At 38.1% G+C, this 27999-nt stretch overlaps 2 protein-coding genes across 12 annotated transcripts in view; both read left to right on the top strand.

Moving 5' to 3' along the window:
* The first annotated feature begins 1171 nt into the window (after nt 1-1171).
* On the top strand, nt 1172-7963 carry gzmk (granzyme K). The gene is made up of 9 exons (XM_079586007.1): nt 1172-1310; nt 1413-1557; nt 3088-3226; nt 3320-3574; nt 3664-3829; nt 6097-6241; nt 7103-7241; nt 7333-7587; nt 7678-7963. Exons 1-9 carry the CDS (start codon nt 1247-1249, stop codon nt 7846-7848), a joined length of 1479 nt encoding a protein of 492 aa, XP_079442133.1. The 5' UTR covers nt 1172-1246; the 3' UTR covers nt 7849-7963.
* A 13719-nt stretch (nt 7964-21682) lies between these two features.
* The window catches only part of rai14 (retinoic acid induced 14), a 55752-nt gene continuing 49435 nt past the window's right edge, over nt 21683-27999 (top strand). For 3 of the 11 annotated variants that reach the window (XM_079586265.1, XM_079586259.1, XM_079586256.1), the window contains exons 1-2: nt 21745-21940; nt 22574-22645. In XM_079586265.1, coding sequence (XP_079442391.1) covers nt 22644-22645 — 2 coding nt within the window. In that variant the 5' untranslated portion in view covers nt 21745-21940; nt 22574-22643. Of the gene's footprint in view, nt 21941-22477; nt 22646-27999 lie in introns of those variants that run through there. The other 8 variants (XM_079586266.1, XM_079586263.1, XM_079586258.1 and 5 more) reach the window with 6 other exon arrangements.

Below are 27999 nucleotides of genomic sequence, written 5' to 3'. Positions count from 1 at the left end.
GAAAATATGCGCTTAGTTTCCCGTGCTAAAAAAAATCTTACATTTCCCAAAGTTCCACTTCAGGAGTTATGTATTGTTTTTTCTTCCTCCATATTAATGTAACTGTATTATAATCAAAATGATTGCATTATGATATTATAATGATGATGTGAACATCAATGATAGTTAACCACAGCACAGTTTGTTTCTGTTTCAGTCGTCTTGAAATTCTTCACAGCTCTGTATTTGTAAATGTCAAGTTAAAATATTCTCATTTGCAAGTAGCCTAACTCATTTTATAAAAAAAGTTTCATTTTCCCTCCGAAGATCTGTTATTTTCTCTCCTTGACATGAGGTTAGATAAAAACCTCAGGGTCTTCATTTGAATCTCCAGCTGTGATTCACACATCTATAAGGTTGGCGCATCAGGAGACTGCAGCCGTGTGTTTTACTTTGAAGCTTCTGCTTTGCTAAGGTGTGAAAAAACGTTAGTCATTTTAGCTTCATATCAATCTTTCAGTGAGGACTACATGTACCCTGATGAGACTTTTACTTTCAAAACTCATGTCTGAACTCATGTCACAAAGAGCCCCTCTCAGACTTATTTTAATAGGGGAGGAATACAAAAGAATGTAAAAATACTGTGCCTGTTTACTCGAGATGGTGCCATAGTTGGACTCTATACGTTCGATCTACAGCATTGATTAATGGAGAAAATGCGAGCTTGTGTTATAGTTTGTAAAATACAGCACCTTACTAAATAAGTTTTTAGGGATCCAAACAATTGCTGTTCATTGATTGTCCCATAGAGTTTTGTAAAGGCCTTTCTGTCAATGTAAATCGGGTATGGGTTCAAATTATTTTCAGTTTTTTATTTTTTATTTACAGTCGGTAGAGCTTTTTACACCTCGCTCTTATAGCTTTAAAGCACTTTTATTGTTTAAGTTCTGCTCTCCCAACAGCATATAACAGCATTTACAGAAACTGTTATGTCAGTAGATTATAAGGTAATTATTGTTTAATAAGTGAATTTTTCTGTTGGTTTTGGATTCTTCAAACAGAGATGAACTAAATGTCAACTTGTTAAACAGATGCATCACATTGCATGCAAACACTCCCACGTATACACACCTTTTGATTCTGCTCTGACCACAAAGGCACCAAAACGTGCATTGAAAAGCAGTTGTTTCCTCATTGCTCTTACACTTGACATTGTTAGATGTCTGAGGCAACACATTGACTTTTGGCTGAGAGAACGGTCGGCAAGATGGATCTTGGCAGATATTTGATTGTGTATCACTTCCTGGCGTTCACCTTTTTCAAAGTGGCAGGTAATGGATATTTATCACAGAGTTTGATTAGAAAGTTCACAAAACAAATTCATCGGTTGTTTTTTGTTACATCTGTAAATGCCTTTAAACTCTCTATTCCAGCTTGCTCTGAGGTGTCCATTATTGGAGGCAAAGATGTCAAAAAACTTCACCCGTGGATGGTGTCCATTCAGATGGAACAGATCCATGTGTGTGGAGGAATCCTCATTCAAGACCAATGGGTTTTAACTGCAGCACATTGCGAAAAGTAAGGCAACCACTTTGAGCATACAAATGAACTTGCTCTATATGAACTTGATCTATGTGAAGCATAATATAATCTTTCTTTTTTTCAAAATTTTATTATAAAATAATTGTCCAAATTAGAGATACAATTATAATTTAATGAATGTTTATTTATTTATATTTCTCGTTTAAAAATTGTAATTCATTTATTTAGTGATCTATTTGGTCACACTTTAAGTAGAAAAAGCACTTAGCCTAGGCCTACATAAAAAAATGTTTGGTACAATGTATATTGTGTTCCTGTTGTATTTTAAAACACGTTTGCTGCTATTGAGGTGGGTGTAGAGGCCAAAGTACAATTCATAGCAATGTGAATAAGAATGAATGTTAAACAGGTAAATAATTTCTTTTAGTAGTTCATGTAATGGTTACAAAATGTTTAATAATACTTAAAAGGTTAAAAGCATTCTAGAATTCATGTGCTTATAGGATTTGGTAAAATAGTATACTGCCTCTTTAAGAGTATGCATACTCCGGCTACATTATTTTGATTCTCAGAACGCGATTCTGATCTTGAGAGCTGTGGAAGCAAATGGTTTTCTTACCTGATAACTGCTAACTTCTAGCTACTTCTTTTTATTTTCATTAACAATTAGAATAAGTGTATTATTCAGCTCACATTCTCTTTTGTAAATCAGAAACCAAGGAATAAAAACCGGAGATTTTCATCTTTTATTTCAGCAACGTTTCTGAAGTGGATTTATTGAACTGTATTGCTGGGCTGGCAATGAACACTGCAAATGGGACTAGCTGCTTGGAATAATGTTAGATAGTTATTAGTGTAAGCCATTACACATATCAAGATTTCAAACCTCTACAGTGGGATACAGGATTAGGGACATGTTTTGTGGTATGGTTAGGTTTAATGGGTTAAGAAGTAAGGGAAGGATCAACAGTGTAATTGTAGACGTATTAGGCCTACAGAAATTACAGCTATGATTAATTGCAGGTGTAACCTTCAGCTAGGGGTACTTGTTAGAGTGTTAGTAGACAGGGTTAGAGTTTGCATACAAACTCTTAAAGGGATAGTTCACCCAAAAATGAAAATTATTTACCCATGATTTACTCACCCTCAAGCCATCCAAGGTGTACATGTCTTTCTTCTTTCAGACGAACCCAATCGGAGTTATATTAACAAATATATTTGCTCTAAAAATATATATATTAGGGACATTTGACCAATCAGGTATTTTTAAAATCTAAGTATGAACACAATAAGTGCATCATATCAAATGATTCATATAAATGTTAGTATAGAAGGTAAAGACACTTAATAGAATGTGGGGCCATTTATTTAAAGGGATAGTTCACCCAAAAATAAAAAATTATGTCAGTAATTACTCACCCTCATGTTGTTCCAACCCCGTAAGACTTTCGTTCATCTTCGGAATTCCGCAGATACGCAAACTGTTAATCCCTCAGTTTCTTAGCTTAAGGTGCTCACTGTAAAGTATCTGCACCTATGCACATCTAAGTCAGTTTTCTATTTCAGAAAACCCATTTCATCTGTGACAGTCCTCATAGGATCTTTGTCTCTGAGTAAAGGCTCTCAGCGTGTGGGCATCCTCAGTTATGCAAAACCTGCAACATTCAATGCAAGGACTAAACAAGATGACATCATGCTGATTAAAGTAAGGATGAATTGAAAGTGGTTGTTGTTTAGAAACTGTGGCCGTATGATGTTTTTCACAGCGTGCATTTGAGCATTGATTTTTCTTCTGCAGCTAAACCAAAAAGTGAAAGCAAAACCCAAAAAAATCCCTAAAAAGGAAAAAGATGTTCCATCTGGAACAAAATGTGTTGTGACAGGTTGGGGGACTACTCATTTGAAACCCAACGAAGCTTCTGATAAACTGCAAATGTTAGAGGTGACAGTTGTGGACAGAAATCTGTGCAACCGCTTCTACGAGAGCAATCCTGTGATCACCAAAGACATGCTGTGTGCAGGAAACAAGCAGGAAAAGAGAGGCGCCTGTTGGGTATGTCATATTGTTGTCTTTGATTTATGGCTGTTGCAAGCTCTTTGAAAACCTGTCTGAAGGAAAAATAACCTTTTTTTCTTTTTCAGGGAGATTCCGGTGGACCTCTGGAATGTAAGAAAAACGTGGTTGGATTGGTATCGGGGTCGAAGGAATGCGCTGATCCCAAGAAACCAACTGTGTACACATTTCTCTCCAAAAGACACATCTCCTGGATCAATAGCATCCTGAAAAAGCAACTCAACAGCACAGCTTTTTGAGAGCCTAAAGATTTCCAGCATATATATGTTGTGTGTTCAAATGACTGTAACTTTAAAATGTTATGCTTTTGGAATTAGGGTTAATATATATTCACAAAGCAATATCAAACTTTTTTCACATATGTAATTTTTTAAATAAAGAAACAAGTAAAACAGAGCTAAATTAAAATCCTGTAAACATATCTGATATTGCATTAATACATGAAGATTCCCCACTGTGCTCTGTTATTGTTGGACACAAACATGGTTAAACAAACATTGGAAGATCTTTTGTCTGGTGAAATAGGAAATGCATCATGTTCATTTTTGTGATTTGTTTGCCAACCTAAGCTAAAATACATTTTATCCTCAATTTAATGATTACATTTTCTAAACTCCACTAGTTAATGACTGCGGATTTGTTCAATTATAATGTATTCTGTCTTGCTTTTCTTCCGTTACATTGAACACATTTCACATCAACACCAAAGTGCATCAAGTAAACTCCCATTGCTTTATGATATAATTGTATTCAAAACACATATTAACATTTAAAACAATCATAGACATTTTGAGAAGAAAAAAATCGCATGGATGACATTCAATGGCTCATTTTTATAAAATTTACATAACTAGGAACAAAACTCTTATACTATAGCTGGCCTTTTTGCGTCTATACCTGCGGCCAGAAGGAAGGGGAATGAAATACTGATAAATTGGATGGTCTGGAATGGATTATTCAAAATGTTATGTGCCTTTCAGAGCTTATATGAAATGACAGTCTGATAAATTAGGGGTAGGAAAACCAAAAGTGGTGTTAGCATATGAAAGAAACATATTGCACCATATTTAACAACTGGTTCAACAATACTTTGATACAGAAGAAGAAGAAAACTACAGACAGATGTTACGTAAGATGTTAGTAAGTTTATGGATAACTGTGTCTCAGCACTTGTAAATAGTGTACTGATTGAAGTTGAGATATTTATCCAATGTAATGACAAATACTGGAAGGATGGATCAGTGTTTTGGAGGATTCTTTGAAATATTAAGGTGGAGAAAGGTATCATCGCACCATACTAAAATATGCTATGGAGCGTTGATAGTCCAAAAAAATGAAAAGAAGAATAATTCGCAATTTGCAATGTTGTCATTGTGACCTTCCAGCATCAGTTGTGTCACTTCACATTCACAAATCCTCTCCCGTGGCCTCATGGGATAGTAAAGTAACCATCGTGCACACTTCAGAATCTCGCCGGAAGTAGTTGGCCATCCGGGCACATTCTGCCTACTATTTTATGAGTACTGTGAATTCTGACTTCTTTTTTCACATAGCCTACTGTTTTTCAGTCTACTAAGGAAATATTAGATTTTGGATACAGCCAAGGTTTGAAAGTGCATCTGAAAATTTCAGATGAGAAGAGCCCCTCTCAGACTTATTTTAATAGGGGAGGAATACAAAAGAATGTAAAAATACTGTGCCTGTTTACTCGAGATGGTGCCATAGTTGGACTCTATACGTTCGATCTACAGCATTGATTAATGGAGAAAATGCGAGCTTGTGTTATAGTTTGTAAAATACAATACCTAAGTTTTTAGGGATCCAAACAGTTGCTGTTCATTGATTGTCCCATAGAGTTTTCTAAAGGCCTTTCTATCAATGTAAATCGGGTATGGGTTCAAATTATTTTAAGTGTTTTTTATTTTATTTACAGTCGGTAGAGCTTTTTACACCTCACTCTTATAGCTTTAAAGCACTTTTATTGTTTAAGTTCTGCTCTCCCAACAGCATATAACAGCATTTACAGAAACTGTTATGTCAGTAGATTATAAGGTAATTATTGTGTAATAAGTGCATTTTTCTGTTGGTTTTGGATTCTTCAAACAGAGATGAACTAAATGTCAACTTGTTAAACAGATTTTTTTTGCAAAAACAGATGCATCACATTGCATGCAAACACTCCCACGTATACACACCTTTTGATTCTGCTCTGACCACAAAGGCACCAAAACGTGCATTGAAAAGCAGTTGTTTCCTCATTGCTCTTACACTAGACATTGTTGGATGTCTGAGGCAACACGTTGACTTTTGGCTGAGAGAACGGTCGGCAAGATGGATGTTTGCAGATATTTGATTGTGTATCACTTCCTGGCGTTCACCTTTTTCAAAGTGGCAGGTAATGGTTATTTATCTGTCACAGAGTTTGTTTAGAAAGTATACAAAACAAATTCATCGGTTGTTTTTTGTTACATCTGTAAATGCCTTTAAACTCTCTATTCCAGCTTGCTCTGAGGTGTCCATTGTTGGAGGCAAAGATGTCAAAAAACTTCACCCGTGGATGGTGTCCATTCAGATGGACCAGATCCATGTGTGTGGAGGAATCCTCATTCAAGACCAATGGGTTTTAACTTCAGCACATTGCGAAGAGTAAGGCAACCACTTTGAGCATACAAATGAACTTGCTAAATATATGTGAAGCATAATATAATCTTTCTTTTTTTCCTCATTTTTATAATAAGAAATAATTGTCCAAATTCGAGATACAATTATTATTTAATTAATTAATTTATATTTATCGTTTAATTTTTTTTATTTATTTAGTGATCTATTTGGTCATACTTTAAGTAGAAAAAGCACTTACATAAAAAAAAAAATGTTTGGTACAATGTACTTATTGTGTTCCATTTAAACATTTGCTGCTGTTGAGGTTGGAATCGGATACAGGATTAGGGACAGGTTTTGTGGTATGTTTAATGGGTTAAGAAGTAACGGAAGGATCAACAGTGTAATTGTAGAAACAGAAATTAAAAACATGTAATTATATATAACCTAAAGTGTAGTAGGCTGGTATGGGTTAAAGGGATTCACCCAAAAATGAAAATTAACCCATGATTTACTCACCCTCAAGCCATCCAAGGTGTACATGACTTTCTTCTTTCAGACGAACACAATCGCAGTTATATTAAAAACATATCTTTGGTCTTAAAAAATAAATATTAGGGACATTTGACCAGTCAGGTATTTTTTTAAATCTAAGTACAATGTAAAAGCAGGAATGAACACAATAAGTGCATCGTATCAAATTCATATAAATGTTAGTATAGAAGGTAAAGACACTTAATATAAAGTGGGACCATTTATTTAATGCATATATATAGTATAACATTTTTTGCTAATTCACTTGACCAGGACACCTCAGTTTTTGATGCTAATCCCTCAGTTTCTTAGTTTAAGGTGCTCACTAAATGTATCTGCACCTATGCACATCTAACTCATTTTCTATTTCAGAAAACCCATTTCATCTGTGACAGTCCTCATAGGATCTCTGTCTCTGAGTAAAGGCTCTCAGCGTGTGGGCATCCTCAGTTATGCAAAACCTGCAACATTCAATGCAAGGACTAGACAAGATGACATCATGCTGATTAAAGTAAGGATGAATTGAAAGTGGTTGTTGTTAAGAAACTGTGGCCATGATATTTTTCACAGCGTGCATTTGAGCATTGATTTTTCTTCTGCAGCTAAACAAAAAAGTGAAAGCAAAACCCAAAAAAATCCCTAAAAAGGAAAAAGATGTTCCATCTGGAACAAAATGTGTTGTGACAGGTTGGGGAATTACTCATTTGAAAACCAACGAACCTTCTGATAAACTGCAAATGTTGGAGGTGACAGTTGTGGACAGAAATCTGTGCAACCGCTTCTACGAGAGCGATCTTGTGATCACCAAAGACATGCTGTGTGCAGGAAACAAGCAGGAAAAGAGAGGCACCTGTTGGGTATGTCATATTGTTGTCTTTGACTTATGGCTGTTGCAGGCTCTTTGAAAACCTGTCTGAAGGAAAAATAACCTTTTTTTTCTTTTTCAGGGAGATTCCGGTGGACCTCTGGAATGTAAGAAAAACGTGGTTGGATTGGTATCGGGGTCGAGAGGATGCGGTAATCCCAAGAAACCAACTGTGTACACATTTCTCTCCAAAAGACACATCTCCTGGATCAATAGCATCCTGAAAAAGCAACTCAACAGCACAGCTTTTTGAGAACCTAAAGATTTCCAGCATATATATATATATGTTGTGTGTTCAAATGACTGTAACTTTAAAATGTTATGCTTTGGACACAAACATGGTTAAACAAACATTGGAAGATTATCTTTTGTCTGGTGAAATATGAAATGCATCATACTCATTTTTGTGATTTGTTTGCCAACCTAAGCTAAAATAAATTTTATCCTCAATTTAATGATTACATTTTCTAAACTCCACTAGTTAATGACTGCGGATTTGTTCAATTATAATGTATTCTGTCTTGCTTTTCTTCCGTTACATTGAACACATTTCACATTAACACCAAAGTGCATCAAGTAAACTCCCATTGCTTTACGATATAATTGTATTCAAAACACATATTAACATTTAAAACAATCATAGACATTTTGAGGGAAAAGAAATTGCATGGATGACATTCAATGGCTCATTTTTATGAAATGTAACTAGGAACAAAACTCTTATACTATAGCTGGCCTTTTTGCATCCATACCTGCGGCCAGAAGGAAGGGGAATGAAATACTGATAAATTGGATGGTCTGGAATGGATTATTCTAAATTGTATGTGCCTTTCAGAGCTTATATGAAATGACAGTCTGATAAATTAGGGGTAGGAAAACCAAAAGTGCTGTTAGCATATGAAAGAAACATATTGCACCATATTTAACAACTGGTTCAACAATACTTTGATACAGAAGAAGAAGAAAACTACAGACAGATGTTACATAAGATGTTAGTAAGTTTATGGATAACTGTGTCTCAGCACTTGTAAATACCTTGAGTGTGCTGATTGAAGTTGATATATTTATCCAAGTAATGATAATACTGGAAGGATAGATCAGTGTTTTGGAGGAGCTAAAAAAACAGTTCCTTAGTCTTTGAAATATTAAGGTGGAGAAAGGTATCATCGCACCATACTAAAATAGCTATGCTATGGAGCGTTGATAGTCCAAAAAAAAAAGAAAGAAAGAAAAATCATTCGCAATTTGCAATGTTGTCATTGTGACCTTCCAGCATCAGTTGTGTCACTTCACATTCACAAATCCTCTCCCGTGGCCTCACGGGATAGTAAAGTGTCCATCGTATGCACACTTCAGAATCTCGCCGGAAGTAGTTGGCCATCCGGGCACATTCTGCCTACTATTTTATGAGTACTATGAATTCTGACATACTTCTTTTTTGGTTTTTGGTTTCGTTTTTCAGCCTAGTAAGGAAATATTAGATTTTGGATACAGCCAAGGTTTGAAAGTGCATCTGAAAATTTGCGCAACAGTTAGTAGATAGCCTATTTAAATTTAGATATTAAATATTTAAATGCAATGTTGTGTCTGGTTGTAGCTAAACCCCAAAATCAGTAAAAATATAGATTCAGTGGCTAATATGAAATTCTTATGTCATACCATTAAACATAATGTAAAATAGTGTAATTATGCAGCAGCCTATATTTCTTGGGTTGCTAAAATAGTTTTGCTGTGGATGCTGTATTGTGAGGACTTTAATCAGCATAAGTGGAGAAACAAGTCACCCGTCAATATATTCAGAATATTTTGTGTGCTTATGTGTCTGTGCTCACTGCCAGGTTTCAAGGGTCTTTCGTTGAAACCGTATGATGAAAGACCCTCTTCAAATCTGCTCTTATAGCAGAAGGACGAGCGGAGAGAGGATGCCAGAAGGTTTGAGTGAAATTGAGTGGTAGTTATAACAGAACAGTACTACCCCCTCCTGGACAGAGAACTTCAATTATCAAGCATGTACTTAAACTCGTTTTAGAGAAGATTCACTCTGAGAGATGAGTTTAGCTGCAGTGATCCTTGCCTGACACCTAGGATTTCTTTACACTTTTAATTCAGTACAGGAACCATCCGTCAAGCGTAATCCAAGCCCGAGTGTGTAATCACGGATGACCTTGTCTTTCAATGTTGTTTTGTCTTCACATCTTTCATAGCATTTATAATTCATTTTTAATTCTAAACTGTGATCAATGTAGGAGTGATGCATTTCTAGCACTTGAGTTTTTGGCATGCATATAAAAATACTGATTTGCATATGTATGCAATATATTATTCATGATGGGGGAAAGCAGCGAGAATCATAATTACTGACACATTTACTACAACTGACTGCGTGACCAGTGGACACGTTGTCAGCACCAATGGAAATCATGAGCCCATATAGTGGGACCCTTCATGAGATATTTTGAGCCGGAGAAATGTTATGATGAAAAGTTGAGCTTTATCCTATATTTGGTTTGTGACATATAGCTGTTCCCGTACATTGCCAGCTCAGTGGAATCTTCAGTTATTGAAGTGAGGTTAGGGGTGTCACCTCTAAGCCTACCTCCAATCCAAACCTTTATTTAGCCACTGAATGAGGAGATAAACCAGTATATTGGCCACAAGAATGAGTGAGGGGGAAACATGATAAACATCCCTCTGCATAATCTTGTTTCAATGAATATGCAGAAACACATGGCTTTAGTAAAGGTTCTAATTATTCTGTACTGTGTAGGCCATTTGGTATCATTCTGTGTAAGGCTGCACAAATGTTCTTGTCCTTGGTTGTAGGTGACAATGAAGATAAATAAGCAGGAAATGCTGCACCTTTCAATAAGTATGCCTTAAAACCCTATTTATTATAATTCCATTTGCACTACTGTACAGTACTGCCCTGCTAACCACAAACTGTATATTACTTCTGCAAATATACTTCTGCGAAGAGGTTAATATGTGTACTGTGGTTATTGCACTTTCTTTTTACCTAAGTCCTCATACTCTCCGTGTAGTATGTTGTTGTTTACTGCCTGTATTTGTGTCCCATGTATACTATGGCAAGCCGTTTTAACATTTAATCATTTAAGCCTACTAGTATCTATTTTCATGCTACTAGTACTTATTTTTTAGATATCTATTCCATTAAGTACTAGTACTTATTCATTAGATACTAGTGCTTATTCTTTAGGTACTAGTGCCTATACATTAGATACTAGTGCTTATTCTTTAAGTACTAGTACGTTTTTAAAGATACTAGTACTTATTCATTAGATACTAGTACTTATTCAATAGATACTAGTACTTATTCATTAGATACTAGTACTTATTCATTAGATACTAGTACTTATTCATTAGATACTAGTACTTATTCATTAGATACTAGTACTTATTCAATAGATACTAGTACTTATTCATTAGATACTAGTACTTATTTAAATAGTGACTAGTAACTATTTTTTTGTTACTAGTAAAAAAAAATTTTTTTTGCCATTGACTTCTATGGGATCTGTCATTTAGATATCAACTATTCAGTTCTGACTAGTATCTATTCCAATTGTGACTAGTACATATATATTAGATACTAGTACTTATTCATTAGGTACTAGTACTTATTTTTTTAGATACTAGTACCTTTTAATAGATACTAGTACCTATTAAATAGATACTAGTAGCTATTAAATAGATACTAGTACTTATTCATTAGATACTAGTACTTATTCTTTAGATACTAGTGCTTATTATTTAGATACTAGTATCTATTAATTAGATACTAGTACTTATTCATTAGATACTAGTACTTATTCAATAGATACTAGTACATATTTATTAGACACTAGTATCTTTTGTAATTGTTACTAGTAACTATTCTTATTTTACTAGTCACAACTGCTTTTTTACTAGTCTTATGTTATGACTAGTCAGAACGGCCACGGTAGAGTTCAATTAAAAATCTTACTAGTAAAATTTAAAATCTTACTAGTAACATTTGGAATAAATACTAGTATCTAATAAATAGGCACTAGTATCTATTAAATAAGTACTAGTATCTAATGAATAAGTACTAGTATCTAATGAATAAGTACTAGTATCTAAATAATAAGCACTAGTATCTAAATAATAAGCACTAGTATCTAAATAATAAGCACTAGTATCTAAAGAATAAGTACTAGTATCTAATGAATAAGTACTAGTATCTATTTAATAGGTACTAGTATCTATTTAATAGGTACTAGTATCTATTAAAATGTACTAGTATCTAAAAAATAAGTACTAGTACCTAATGAATAAGTACTAGTATCTAATATATATGTACTAGTCACAATTGGAATAGATACTAGTCAGAAGTGAATAGTTGATATCTAGATGACAGATCCCATAGAAGTCAATGGCAAAAAAAGTTTTTTTTTACTAGTAACAAAAAAATAGTTACTAGTCACTATTTAAATAAGTACTAGTATCTAATGAATACGTACTAGTATCTATTAAATAAGTACTAGTATCTAATGAATAAGTACTAGTATCTAATTAATAAGTACTAGTATCTAATGAATAAGTACTAGTATCTAATGAATAAGTACTAGTATCTATTGAATAAGTACTAGTATCTAATGAATAAGTACTAGTATCTATTTATTAGGTACTAGTATCTAATGAATAAGTACTAGTATCTATTGAATAAGTACTAGTACCTAAAGAATAAGCACTAGTATCTAAAGAATAAGCACTAGTATCTAATGAATAAGTACTAGTATCTAATGAATAAGTACTAGTACTTAATGGAATAGATACTAGTATCAAAAAAATAAGTACTAGTATTATGAAAATAGATACTAGTAGGCTTAAATGATTAAATGTTAAAACGGCTTGCCATATGTATTCTGTGTATATTGCAATATGTTTCGTTCATACTCTACCTGTGTCTATTGTGCATGTAGGTTATCCTATACTTGTTATCCATACTGCCATGTAGGCTAGTGGAGATTGCACCAAATAATTGTGAATAAAGTGATTTGATTCGATGTTATTGTAGGGCAGGTTGTCATGTCTTTTAAATATTATACAATTATAAAATGTATTATTACTTTGTGTGTTGGATGAAAAAATAGTTTGATCTTTTTGTATGTTATAACATATTTGTTCATCAATTTCTGTTTCAGTGTGTTTTTTATGTTTCGGTATATATACTGTTGAATAGTTAAACTAGGATTGCGTTCTGAGGTGGTTCTAATGTATCTAGCCTTCCTCTTGGTGTGTCGATCAGAACACAGGAATGGATCAGGACAGTTTGAGGCGATCAAAGGGGTTTATTGTGGTCTGTGTGAGGTATATGTGTGGTTCTACAATAAAACATAAATAAAGAAATAATCAGCATAACATGACTTGACTGTAATATCAAATAAATCACATTATACATCACATAGCATTGCACTATACAATGTTATAATATACATAACTCAACTTTCCATGGACCAATACAATGCAATTTGGCACTATCATTGTTTAAGTAAACATCATCGGCACGTTGAAACCGAAAGTAACCATATTGACAATGAATATCACACAGCACACTATACAGAACTCCCCAACTGAACTTGACAAAGAATTACGTATAATATTATAGTAACATAAATAAACAGGTACGGAACAGGCTGCAGATATCCTCAACTGCGATAATATATTGTAAACACAGCTCGTGAATGCGCCGAACGCGCGAGCTTAATTCTCCTCACACTGTTCATTCTGACTACCCACAGCGGACAAATCCCAAATTGCCTCGAAAATGAATACTAATTAACAAGGATTGTCTGCTGATCAAAACGGGTACTTACAATCAGTAATAGACGCACACTATAGCACACAGATAAGGGTTATTTTTCCCGGTCCCGTGCAAGTGTCTCTCGCTTCATTCTGCGTCGTCCGGGCGATGATTGACAGGTACACTAAGCCCCGCCTTTCCAACATTGCCGCCCCCAAATTTATTTGGAAATTTGCTCCGTTGGAAATGAATTCAGGTTTTCTGCTGGTTGTCTTCGCTGTCCGGATGCTCATCCTCTTCAGGGATTTCGGGAAGCACTATCAGACGAGCTATAGGCCGAGTATATGTTCTGTCTTTTATCTGTATCTCCACTGTTCTGACACGGCCATCGGGTCCTGGAAAGACTTTCAGAATTCTTCCAATTTGCCATAGGGACCGAGGTAGCTGGGGGTCAACTAACATGGCTACAGTGCCAGGCTCAATGTTAGGTGATGGTCTTTGCCACTTTCCTCTCGTCTGCATTGACGGTAGATAGTGCCTTATAAATGCAGACCAGAATCTGTCAGCTAATACCTGGGAGTGCCTCCATCTCCGCTTTGTGAGAAGTTCAGACTCCGCATACACCACCTGGGGTAAGGAACCATCTGGCCGCCCCATCAGTAGGCAATTTGGAGTAACTGCGTCCAGATCAGCCAGATCTGACGAAACATATCCCAAAGGCTTAGAATTTAGGATGGCTTCGATCTCAATCAAAACTGTCTGAAGCACTTCTTCGGACACCGTTTCTGAACCTAGAGTTGCCCGAAGGGCAGCCTTTACCGACCGGATCTCCCTCTCCCATACACCTCCAAAGTGTGGGGAGGCCGGAGGATTGAAGTGGAAACTGATCCTTTGTTTGGCCAGCAGCTGTTGTAGGTCTGGACTGAGTTGGCTGAAAGATTCCCGGAGTTCTGTCTCTCCACCTCGGAAGTTGGTGCCCTGGTCGGAGTACAGTTCCGCAGGCTGACCACGTCGACCAATGAACCTTCTCAGTGCCATTAGGAAGGCATCACTGTTCATTGAGGCAAGCACTTCTATATGCACAGCACGGGTGGTGAGACACTTGAATAGGAGGCCCCACCTCTTCTCTACCCGGCGTCCCAATTTCACCACGCATGGCCCAAAACAGTCCATTCCTGCTGAGTAAAATGCCGGCTTAAACAATCTGAGCCTTGGAGGAGGTAGATCAGCCATCTGCTGTGTTGCTGGCTTTGATCTCCACTTACAACAGTCGTGACATGCCCTTTGATGCTTCCTAATTGCCTCCCTGCCTCTCAGAATCCACACTCTCCTGCGGAGCTCAGCAAACACCCGCTCAGGTCCGGGGTGGTGGAGTCGAGTGTCATAGTCCTTAATCAGTAGCTGAGTGTTAGGATGATGAGAGTCGAGTACGATAGGGTGCACGGTAGCTGGGTCAAGGGCTTCCACTCTCCTCAGTCGTCCTCCGACTCTGATGAGTTGGTTTTCGGAGTCAAATTCCGGAGAGAGACATAGTAACCGACTGGTCAAAGCATTGTATGTGACAGGTCGGTGTTTGAACCCGAGATGGTCCAGCTCACAGTGCCAGCTCAGGCCCAAGGTTGACTCTCGTGGGTCGGCTTTGTCTTGAGAAAGCCACAACTCCAGCTTAGGGGACCTGGCTTCGGGAGGTAGGTGACTGACAACTTCCGCTGCATTACTGGCCCACTGCCGGATGTCGAAACCACCAGAGGCTAAGAGGGCACGTAACTTATCCACTAACAGTCGTGCTTCTTGAACAGAACTCAAACTTTGTAGACAATTGTCCACGTAAAAGCATCTGTCTACCGAGAATCTTACATCCTCGTCAGGCGTACTGTGCAGCGCCACGTGTCGCTGAAGAGCGAAGGATGCACAGCATGGGCTGCACGTAGTCCCAAAAGGAAGTATTTGCCACTCATAAGTATCTGGAGGGTCATCCCGACGTAGGTCACGCCATAAAAAACGTAGGAGTGGTCTGTCCTCAGGCAGTAGCAGGACCTGATGAAACATCCCGCGTATATCCCCACTTATGGCCACACTATGCTCCCTGAACCGCAGGAGAACACCCAGAAGAGATGGGCTCAAGACTGGACCCGGTAGTAAGGAGTTATTTAGGTTCATCCCCTCGTACTCGAAAGAACAGTTAAACACTAGGCGGTTCTTGCCATTGTGAGAGACCATATGGTGTGGGATATACCACTTCTCTCCCGTGCCTTCCTCTCTCTCATTCTCCAGTTTGATGGCAGCCCCAGTCAACTCCAGCTTCTTTATCTCAGACTTATACACCTCCGTCTTCTCTGGTGACCGAAGAAGGCGACGCTCCATACCTCTGAGACTAGGCATCACTGCTTCTTTAGGGGCACAGAAGAAGGGGAAATCCTTCCTGCGCAATAGAGGCGTTGCATAGCGGAGGATGCCGTTAACTTCAACCCGAGTCGTCTTAGTCTCCAAGAGACTGATAGCCTCTTGGTCCTCTTTGGACCGGGTGGCCTGCTTCTCACAGCGGTAAGGTAAGACATCAATCTGCCACAGCCTTTCAACATCCTTCTTCAGCTCTAGTTCAGCAGGGGTGAGGGATAAGAAGAAGCACTGTTGTGGTGACAGCTGATCCTTCAAGAATCTTGCCGGTCCCTGCAAGGTCCATCCAAGCCTTGTCTGAACAGCTGCAGGTCCTCCAGAGGGGCCCAGACGAACAGGTGATATGGGAGTAATGAGGTGCGTATTATCAGCTCCGATCAGTAATAGTGGGCGTACTCCATCAAAAGACTGCAGTGGAAGGTTCTTCAGGTGCTGATACTTCTCAAGGACACTCAGAGGGTAAGAATGGTCCGCTAAACCAAGGCACTCAGCAGTGAAGGCAGCTGAGATTCGAAATATTTTCTGTGGCTGAGTTACTGGAGAAATCTTGAAGGAGACCACGGCACCATTGACAGTTTGAACATCCTGGCGGATAGTACGCAGGGCTAAGCTCTCCATGGGACCGTGGATTCCGAGTTTGGTGGCTGCAGGGGATAGAAGAATCGTCCTCTCCGAACCATCATCCAGGACGGCATAAGTATCCAGGGTTTTGTCGTTGTGACGGAGCAGGACTCTAACAACTTTAAGGAGAACTTTCCTACATCCTGTAGGTTTATCCAGATACAGGGTTTCAGTCGCTGAATTAACCAGACAAGACCCTTCAGTCACTGGTTTGGAGTTCACCTCATGCAGGATTTGCAGGTGTCTGCCTTTACAGATACTGCATGGCTTTTTGAGGGTACACTTAGCCGCTGGGTGTGCACGCCCACAGCGCCAACAACGGTGATTTCTCTGGATCCAATCCGTGATCTGCTGTTTGTTGAAGGACTTGAAGGTATCACACTGACTGAGGTAATGGTCATTTTTGTCACAATACGGACAGAAAGCTTTGGGCTGTGCTTTAGTCATCCCTGAACTGGCTATTGGAATCGGAGCTGGTCCGATAGGTAATTTGACAGGGCTCTCGTCCGATCCATGAAGTACAGTAACTGAACGTCCGGCCGGGTGTGTGGCTCTTCCCCGATCCGTCTTCTGCTCTACTCTCTGCCGGCGATCTGAAGTTTGACTCTCACTGCTCTGACACCACGCTTCATACTGTAACCATTCAGAGAAGTCTAGGAGGTTATACACTGCACCAGGACGACGAAACATATGCCTTCTGAACTCCGACCTCATTTCAGGAGGTAGTTTGCTTAGCAGCCTCTCCACATGCGACCCACACCTCAATTCCGCCTGACCTTCATGGCCCAAAGTCTCCAGCATACCGACAAGGGATCTGATTTGCAAGGCAAACTTGTCAAAGGCTGCTGTATCACCTCGTCGTATATCAGGAGCGTCCATCACTTTAGCTATCCTTCTGAGGGCTAACTTGTAAGGTTGTCCGAACCTCTCAGTCAGAGCTGCCATGGTATCAGTATACGGGAATGGTGAGTTAAGATAGGAGTCAGCTACCAGGCGGGCTTCATCCAATCTCAAATGATCCATCAATATCTGATAGCGGAAGAGCTCAGTCGCATCATGAGGTAAAAGGTTCTCCAGAGCAAGCTTTAGTCTGGTGAACTCACTAGGATCTGCCGTGATGAAGTTTGGGATGGTCGGTGTAGGCCCACGGTAGGTCTTTTCTCTCTCCTCTGGATGCAAGGAGGGAGCTCTGGGCACAGATGTCAGACACCTAGGTCTCCTTTGCTTATAGCTTTCATAAGGTTGAGGCATGTAGGCAGCCCTAACAGGCTCAAACCTCTGCTCTGGATACAAACTTGGATCCTGGGTGTAGGTACTGTACTCATTGAGTGGCGGAGGTAATCTGCGAGAAGTCGGTGGGACAGATTCATCTGGATAGCTGGCAGGAGGGACGCCACAATAATTAGGGGGCTTTACTGACTGTGTGACTTCTTGTCTGGCAGACAATCCAGTTTGCATATGATCTCTCATTACTTGAAGCTCACTAAGCATCTTACCCAGGAAATCTACCATCACATGTTCCCTTAATGGCTCCTCAGCATTCCTCTCTGAGCGGTTAGACAGAACAGAACAATCTCTATAGTCCACGGTCTGCTTCGGGGTCGGAAATGAGCTGGTTTCCCCTCTAAGGGCAGACGAATATGAGTTCACTGGTGCAGCAACTGTGCTGGCCAACCGCATTGACTGCCGGTTGGTAGATGAGTGGGGAAGTGGTGTTGAAAGAGACTCAGAGCACAACTGGTGTTGCGAAGGCCTGCCTGCTGTGTTACAGACAGTTTGTGGAGATAATTGAACCTCAGTTTCTTCCCAAGGCCGATAATATGGTGAAAACTGAGGTTGATTAAAGGGCATGGGAGCTCTCACCTGATGTCTTTCATAGGGATGCTCTCTGTTATGAGCAGCCGGCGACCACTCGTCCACCACGTTCCAGGAATACTGACTCACAGGACTGGAGGCTCTGTCAGAGGGGGAGGGAGAAATACTGGCAGCATCTGATGGATGACCTCCCTGTGACTCCTCTGCAGCATAAGGCATCATTGGCTGTCTAATCGGTCTACGTTGTGCAGCGGTGAGATCGTAATCCTCGAGATAGGCAGGAGTGCGAACATGGCGTTGCGGTCTGCCACCATCTGCATTTACCCCTTCTGGTTGCATATTAGAGCTGATAGATCCACTTTATCCAAGAGCAATGGCCGATATCCGGCTCGAAGGACCAAATTTGTTGAATAGTTAAACTAGGATTGCGTTCTGAGGTGGTTCTAATGTATCTAGCCTTCCTCTTGGTGTGTCGATCAGAACACAGGAATGGATCAGGACAGTTTGAGGCGATCAAAGGGGTTTATTGTGGTCTGTGTGAGGTATATGTGTGGTTCTACAATAAAACATAAATAAAGAAATAATCAGCATAACATGACTTGACTGTAATATCAAATAAATCACATTATACATCACATAGCATTGCACTATACAATGTTATAATATACATAACTCAACTTTCCATGGACCAATACAATGCAATTTGGCACTATCATTGTTTAAGTAAACATCATCGGCACGTTGAAACCGAAAGTAACCATATTGACAATGAATATCACACAGCACACTATACAGAACTCCCCAACTGAACTTGACAAAGAATTACGTATAATATTATAGTAACATAAATAAACAGGTACGGAACAGGCTGCAGATATCCTCAACTGCGATAATATATTGTAAACACAGCTCGTGAATGCGCCGAACGCGCGAGCTTAATTCTCCTCACACTGTTCATTCTGACTACCCACAGCGGACAAATCCCAAATTGCCTCGAAAATGAATACTAATTAACAAGGATTGTCTGCTGATCAAAACGGGTACTTACAATCAGTAATAGACGCACACTATAGCACACAGATAAGGGTTATTTTTCCCGGTCCCGTGCAAGTGTCTCTCGCTTCATTCTGCGTCGTCCGGGCGATGATTGACAGGTACACTAAGCCCCGCCTTTCCAACATATACCTTTCCAAAAGGTTGGTAAGATGTTTTGTTTTTTTGAAATAAGTCTCTAATGCTCACCAATGATAATAAACACAGTAAAAAAAAAACAGTAATATTGTAAAACAAGCAATTTTACAATGTGGTGCTTAAGAAATATTTCTTATTAACAATGTTAAAAACAGTTGTGCTGCTTAGTATTTTTGTGGAAAACATGATATAGGCTATATATTTTTCAGTAGGCCTATTATTTGAAATTTGAATAGAAAGTTCAAAAAACTGAATTTATTTGAAACAGAAGCCTTTTGTCACGAACTGCTCCAAGACACGGTAGGTGGAGAATCCAAATGCAGCTTTTATTAAAGAGTAATCTAAGGAACAGGCAGGGTCAAACACAGGCAGGCAGTCCGTACAAACAAACACACAAAACAGGTAGGGGTCAGAGGCAAAAGAGTAATCCAGGGAACAGGGAAATAAATACAAAACCCAAGCAACATGAAAACCGGGAGAACGCTCAGAATTGCAGTTTGACACTAAACCAAGACTTCGCAGGGAATGAATAAGTGTACATGGTATAAATAGGCTGATACTAACAAGGTAATGAGATACAGGTGAATGCAATCAGTGATGAGTCCGGGCAGTGAGTTCTGGGAAATGTAGTTTGTGAGAATGACAATAGTCCGTGGTGGAGTGCCCTCTGGTGGCTCTCAAGGGCACTCCTGCTGCTAACGTTACACCTTTTTCAACATTATAAAAAAAAAAAATTGCTGAATAATTGCTGAATTTTTTTTGCCTACTTAAAAAAATAATTCTGACCCTAAACATTTGGACAATAGTGTTTATATTTTACTTGTATTTTATTGTATTTTTGTCCGAACGGAAAATAAGCTAAACTTGTATCCTGGGACTGTGTTGCTTGTAATATGATCTTTTCATATTCTCATAATGAATGTTTTTTTATGATATCATTTTTAGGTAACCTAAATAACCCGTTGTTTAAATGTATTGTTGTGTTTATTACTCTGTCGCTTGTGGCAATGGACCACCACCAAGGCACAGACCCACCACTAACCAAAGAGACAAGCGCGGGATTGGTGTTATTTTTTGTTGTGGTGCTGCATCACCACAGATATATTGCAGCAGCTCTGAGGAAATTAAAGGGCGGGCTTCTTGTCAGTCTATTAGTCCTACTGTCAACGCGTTTTATTCATTGAAAGCCAAAACTACATAATGAAGCATGAATGTGCTTGATGTTACAGCAGTGATTCTAAAACAAGCCCTTTATATGTCCCTAGAGGTTTATTTGGAAAGAAACAGCAAAAACTCCTGTCAGCAGCACAATTTTCTTCCCCAATATGAGTTGGCGGGCCACACAGTTCGGTTTGATGCCATGACATGTTATAAACTATTAGCCTATATGGCCATTATTTTGCATGGACTTGGTCTGATTTAGTTTACGGTACAATGGTTGCATTTAGGTACTAAAATCGTTGGACGTGTCCACCTCGCGGCGCCCTTCCCCAGCTCCTCTCCCCGGATAGGTCACTATATCGAATCAGCACGTTTGGCTTTCAGAGTTCAGACCCCGAGGACACTTTTATGGTCCCAATCTCAGAGGAAAGTAGGCTATTGCATATCTACGTTCACAAGTCACAACTAGCGTATTTATAGCCTATATACATCATCATAAAGATCTGCTCTCGAGCGATTACTGACGCTGGTTAAATCCGGAAAGAAATAAACTGGTCTCGTGAACCTTGGTAATTGCTCTGTTACAACAACGGTAAAATAATATTCTTATAAAAATGAGAGTAGCTAGTTTATAGCTTTAAAAATTAAGAATAGATATTTTCCCTATGCTCTTATTATTCGATTTGAATTCACTCATACGCGTTTGATGCGTAATGGTAGGCTACTATGACCTTTGATGACATTTTTTTCAGTAGTTATGGCTACTGAAGGAACACATTTGTTTTTAATTAAAAATTTTCAAATGCTGGCTGGTTTGATAATGACAAATTAAGATAGAACACGATGTAAAAAAACTTTAATTAGTTAAATTAATAAAAAAATCATCTTTAACTAATCTAGCCTAAATTTCCTGGCATTAAAAAAAAGTTTTACATTCATTACAGAGATAAATTTAAAAAGTCTGAGGACATATAGGGAACAGCTTTTTTATTTTATTAAACAGTCACACAGATATTTTGGTGAGCAATATGTCTAGCATGGCAAACATTTTGTGAGGGGAATAAAACATGTCTCGTGAAGTTACTGCCAGTATAGAGTCAAGCTCGGTAGTCACGAGGACACATCGGTGGTGACGTCACTCTATCTGCCCGGGGAACAATCAGAGGCAGCGCGAGCGCCACTTGAATGGATTGTTGTCGGTGAATAACTTTGCTCCTGGTTTCTCCCCTTTAGCCCACCGCTCGTATTTCCCACCTAATATTTACCAAGTCCAAATTGCACTAAATGGTATATGAAGCACTTAACACCACTCGGAAAAGTGTGTTAGCAACAAACCCCTGAGGTCTGTGTGTGCGGCTTAACTTTTGCAAAGTGGGTAAGTGCAGAAATCTAAACACTCTTTTCCCGTGTATTTTTTCCTTCCAATTGTATGCTATTCCAAGTGGAACTCTGCTGAACTTTAGAACGAAACATTTCAGACTTTACGCTGCCGAATAAAATGGTTGTAATTTCGCTTCAATGTTACATGTACATGCCAGTGTTGTTTACAATCATCATTCCTGTCAGCTATAGTTGCACACAATGTTGCCATTGTTCCTCAGTGAAGCGCGCGGTCTGTTTGCTTTTCTTATCTTGTTGGAGTCTTTCTGAACACTCCATCTAAACTTTTCACTTTCCCGTGGAGTATCCTCAGGAAGATCCAAGAATATCAGTGACCCCAGTTTATGTGTATTTATGGAGTTTATAGTGTGTCTGGACGGAAGTGTCTGGAAGGAACGACAAAATACTCTGACATTTTAAAAATTGCATGGTGAACATGCATTAGATTCAGTGCTACTGCCACTGGAGCCACTGTAACTTGATCCACCCTGTTTTGCCTCCAAAAGCTTGGTCCTAGTTTTGCCATTAATAACAGTGCTGCTGACCTGATCCTTAGTTTCCGCCGTATTGAGCAACACATTGCTTTGGAGTATGTGTGTATGACTAACTAAAGTCTGATTTTATTCAGGTGTCTTGGGATCTGTTCAAATCTGAATGGACTAATATGAAGAGCCTGAAGGCAAAGTTTAGGAAGAGTGATGTAAGTATGACCTAGTGTACTTTCAGCTGGTTTGGGAACGGAATGGTGTTGTGCTGGTCTTGAACGCTTGTATTGAGAATCATATTAGTCCCTCCATGAAATAAAACACCAAAATTTAACACAATGTTCTTACGCACGACATTCATGATTGTCTATATTTTCATTCATTTGGATTCTGAGGTAAAGTTTCATAGTCGGCTTCTGTGAATGTTCTAGACTGCATGATGAGTGAATGACTCAGAATCAGACATGTCTGCAGCTTTATTATGATGACTGAGTCATAACTGGGAGTATAATTTTAAGGCAGAGAACTTCTGCACTCCCGAAGAAAGAATGAAAAAACACTCCTCAGAGGAGCTTCCTGCCACCAGATGTGATTCAGCAATCATTTCTAAGCCTATAATAGAACAACATCAGTCTCAGGCTGAAGTATAGGAATGTGCACGAATGAAACGCTATTGCTTATAATTTCATGTTTTTGCTTGCCAAACCATTGCCACTTGGGCTGAGTCAGCGGATAGAGATTACTGTGAAATTCTATGTGATCATCAAACCACAGAACTAAGCTGAGTTTTAATATACTTTCTGCCAGCACATGGTCACAGTGGCATTTTGAACATTTGCAGGGAATGTTGTTAAGAGCAAGCCACATTCACAGCTCATTACATTGATTTTCTCCTTGTATGGAGGCTTAATCACGCTTTAATGTTTTTATCTTTTGTAATTGGTGGGTGTTTGCTTGCACAACAATGTGGTTGCCTAGAAACAATACTTCAACATAGTTTTATAGAGAAATCTACTCACTCAATTCATAGGTAGGTCTTTGTGCAAGATGCGGGAACCATAGTATGGCATTGTATAGTCCAGCCAGTTGGTTGTTACTCGCATATATAGAAAACTATTTTTATTAATGAAAAGTAAAAGGAAACTTCCTCTTTAAGTTTTTGTTTTTGATTCCTTTTAGTTGTATTTTGTCATCACTTCTGCTTGTATCAGTTGTAACCAGAACATTCACCAATCAAAAGTCTTGTTTCAGTGCTTTGCCATACAGGGTGTTTTCTGGAAAAAGAACTAATCAAGAAAGAACAAGAGAAACTAAATCTGCTCCTGGTTCTATTTTGGGTTTTGTGTGTCAGTCCAGAACTGTACAGGAATTTTCATGTAAGGCCAGGCTTTCATTCTTGTGCAAAACAGGAGATCAGAACTGCCAGGATAAATACTTTTACAAGAGTGTCTGATTGCCAAGTTCTTGTAATATGTGATGTTACTCTACCAGCACTTCATGTGTTTGTAGTCCAATTTGAATCATTCTGGTGTACCCATAACATATTGCATAACAAAGAGCGAGATATAGCGCTATTATTACATTTGTTGGTATTTGTGGCATGTTTGAGGGAATCATAAAAAGCGGTTTCTTGCTTCTTGCTCAGAGTTGCATGAAATTCCAGTCCTTATGTGTAAGGCACATGGCATTAAAAACAGCTTGTTGTAGACCAGGTTTATTGCATCTCAGTTGGATAGCGGCACTATTGACTTTAGTCATTCACTTGCAAGAATAGACCTTTTGTGCACACAAATCAATTGCAGGCACATATCTAAATTTGCTATGTTTACATGACGAGAGTTGTCTTTTATCTGCTCATGGGTTGACTCACTTTGAGTCTGCTTAAGTCATTGAGAATTTGGAAAACCTCCACCACTCCTGATTTGGGTTCTTTTCCCATGTGAGCATAGATGTAGGCTAAGTTGATGGTTTGCCGGCTGCTGACATTACTGTATAATCTCTTTATTTATTAGCTTGTCTCTAACAAGCTTTTTAATCAATTTACATTATTATGTAATTCAGTTCATATGGTTCCTGGTTTTCTTATTTAATCTCATTTAGTTGTTAACTTTATTTCAGTGATGCAAGGGAAAAATTGTATCACACATTGGTGGATAACATTTAAGCGCACATGGTGGGCTGAATGCACTTTTAATTGCTTAACAGACTTTTACAATAATTGCATTGTAATTTGCTATCTATTGATGTTATGTGGGCTTGGGCTTTTATCTAGATATATCTAGTTATCCAGAGTATTTTAGATTAAGTTGACACATGACTAAACAGGAAAGGGAACTATGAGGATCCTTATTTAGTGTCATTTTTGCTTTAGATCAGATGAACTTTCAAGTGTTTTTTTTAACCCAGTCTCATGAAAAGTCATGATAATTTGGAGGAGACTGCAAAAGCATTAGAAATCAGAAAGAAACAGTACAAAAAGAAATTGCCCAAACCTAAACCCAACTCCACTCCACCACAACCCAGCCATAATATGTTCTGTGGATCTTTAAATTAAATATTTGGAGAGAGCCAATAGTCACCAAAACTGGTTACCAACAATCTTCAAAACATCATATTTTGTAAAGAAAAAACTGTGCGACAAATAATAGGAGTTTTGGTTTATTTTTGTTCATTTTCAAAGTTCCGGCAGAAAGAGGCATCTTGTTTGTTTCTTTATTTATAGTTAAATCCCTTAATATAGGAAATAGGAAAATGCTATATCTACTAGGGCTGGGAGAAAAAAAAAATTCAGGTTTTTTTACGATTCTTAAAATCTATTTTTTAAAATTCCAGAATCGACATTAATTCAAATTCAATTGCTTTATTTTTGTCCTTGGTTTTAGATGAGGTTGATAGAAGTTAGCCACTTTCATTCCAACAGAGGATGAAATGTGTCGTTATCTATGAGTGTTTAGTGACGTGATATCACTAAACACTAAACAAGAGAAGTGAGACTGAAAGCACTGAAAATCCCTCGCGCTACTCATATGCTGAGAGAGAGATAAGACTATAGAGCTGCACGATTCATCTTTAAAAGACTGTGATCTCTATTCAAACACCCACACAATCTTTCAATTTGTTTGTCTATTAAACTTTGACAAAATCATAACGCAACATTCAAAGCTTTGTTGGCACTGCCGCTGACCCGGAGAGAGTATTATTATATCGTTATATCATTCGTATCATTATTTCTGTGATCCAATAGTTAAAATGATCATAGAAGTACTTGGATTAATATAAACAGTAAACACTGATGTCTACGATATCGATCAAAATCAGCTTTTGATAGAAACTTGGTGCTTAAAATAACGCATTTAACTGATTATATTATTTCGCCACTAGTGGCGACAAGAAACTGTTAAAATATTTTTTTGTTATTGAATCATTTATTCAAGAGAATGTAGTATTGTATGATGCTTCTGAAATAAAAGTCAGAAAGATGTGATGATTTGGTTTTGTAAATATGACTCTTATATATACAGTGAGTCTGTATAAGTGTATGATTGAACTTTTCCCGATGGTCTAGTGTTAATAGAATTGCAATATATTGCAATATCGAATCGCAATACTTGTAGAATCGCAATTCTTAAAAAAAATCGCAATACATATCGTAACGGCACCCAAGTATTGTGATAGTATCGAATCGGGTGTATCGTCCCAGCCCTAATATCTACTGTAAATGCACTCGCTTACTCAATCTCTCACAATACTCTATAAGCTTCAATGAACAATATCAATGAGAACGTGTTTAAATTGCTAAAAGCGGTTGCTAAGGGTGTTGTGTAGTAATACATATAACCTTTGGGTGAAGCGGTCATAGCCGTATTTTATCGTGAACAAAACACAGCTATTGACCAATCAGAATCAAGGACTGGAACTAAACGTTTTATAAAAAAAGTTATGGAATTTAAATATGTAGTACACAATCTGTTGGAGTTTTTTCCTCTTTTCCACCTCGCTTTTAAATTGCTTATGAAAGCCCTGTGGATGTGTGCATTTTATATCGAATTAACAGCAATTGCTTGAATGCTGGGTTCATTATTATTCTTAATGAAAACAACAACAAAACAGTACAATGACAAACTCGCTTGTATTAAACAGAACTTTTATTAACAAAACCAAGAAGACTGCTTTATTAACAAAACGAATAAGCATGGCATACACCATGCTATGCAGGGTACTATTAGCATAATAGTATAACGACGTTATGCTGGTTTAACTTCATAGAGTCCATCATTTTAGCAAACATTATGTTTGGCTCACATTAACGATCAGGTCAAAATGTTAATGTAAAGCTAAACGTGTTAAGAAATATAGTTGTGTTCATTTCTTTTTCTCTACCAAGCCTTTTCCCTTAAGAATGTCAGTTCACGACAAGACTCCCAGCAGACTGGATTTATCTAATCTGGAACATAGTCATGTCCACGGCTCTTAATTAGTGTCCTTACCCTTTTCCTCATTAACTACAACCTTCAACATGATGAAACCCTCAGTGAAATCTATCCTGGACTGTCTGAGGAGATAAGGACTCATTTTACTCTTCCCTTAAAACTTTAGTCAACAGAAAAAATGTGGATTAATGGCATCATAATGTTGCTAATGGTATTTTGGTTTCACCTCAGGTCAGTGCGTCCATTCTGGGAAGAATCCGATGCGTCCAGTGCCGAGGTTAAAGTGGTTGAGGAGGGAGGCAGGATTGTGATAAGGCTAGCTGTTCTTTTGTGGAATTACCTCATCAGTAAGATATGGCTGCCAGGGGATTTAGAAACGGGGTCTCTGCCATGTGAGGGTAAAACACACAACCCTTCATTACGTTGTATAACCTCAAATGGCAAAGACAAACGTCTCCTGTGCAATATTTATTTTGTGGGTTGAATCGGAGTCTACAGTATTTCACAGGCCCTGTAAAAGTATTCGCTTTGTGAACACGCATGTAGCATCCCTTCCCCCTTTCTTCTGTGTTTAACTGTATTTGCTTGGCTGTCGCAGACTGCCCAGACGCTAATTCCTGTCTATCCTCTAGGGCTGAACGATTTTGGAAAATAATCTAATTGCGATTATTTTGACCAATATTGCGATTGCGATTTAATATGCGATTATTTTTTTAAGCTCTTTATCTTTTATATTATTCAACAAACACAAGCAATAAATCATTGTAAAATATGGATGGGAATCTTTAGGCACCTCATGAGCCGATCAACTTTTTTTTATTTATTAATTAATCTCATTAATAAAACTTTTAATATTTATTTAATGACATATGTAATTATAAGTAGGCTACTTTTAAAAATAATTACACATTAAAAAACTAAATTAATACAATTACATGTTAAGAATTTTAAATAGGCTATATAAACGAATAGCTTCAAAACATAAAAGTTATCAATAACAAAGAGGGGAAAAAACATTACAAGCAATAAACAAAGAGTGCTTTCAGTATTTAAGAGTAGGCCTAGTCTGAATGTTTTCCATTCAAGAGCTGTGATTAAGTGATTTTTCTTTCTCAGTTTAGATACGATAAGCTGCTTCA

Source organism: Phoxinus phoxinus (assembly GCF_949152265.1).
Source record: "Phoxinus phoxinus genome assembly, chromosome: 17".
In the NCBI taxonomy this organism is placed as follows: domain Eukaryota; kingdom Metazoa; phylum Chordata; class Actinopteri; order Cypriniformes; family Leuciscidae; genus Phoxinus; species Phoxinus phoxinus.
This window is presented reverse-complemented; position numbering and strand designations above follow the sequence as displayed.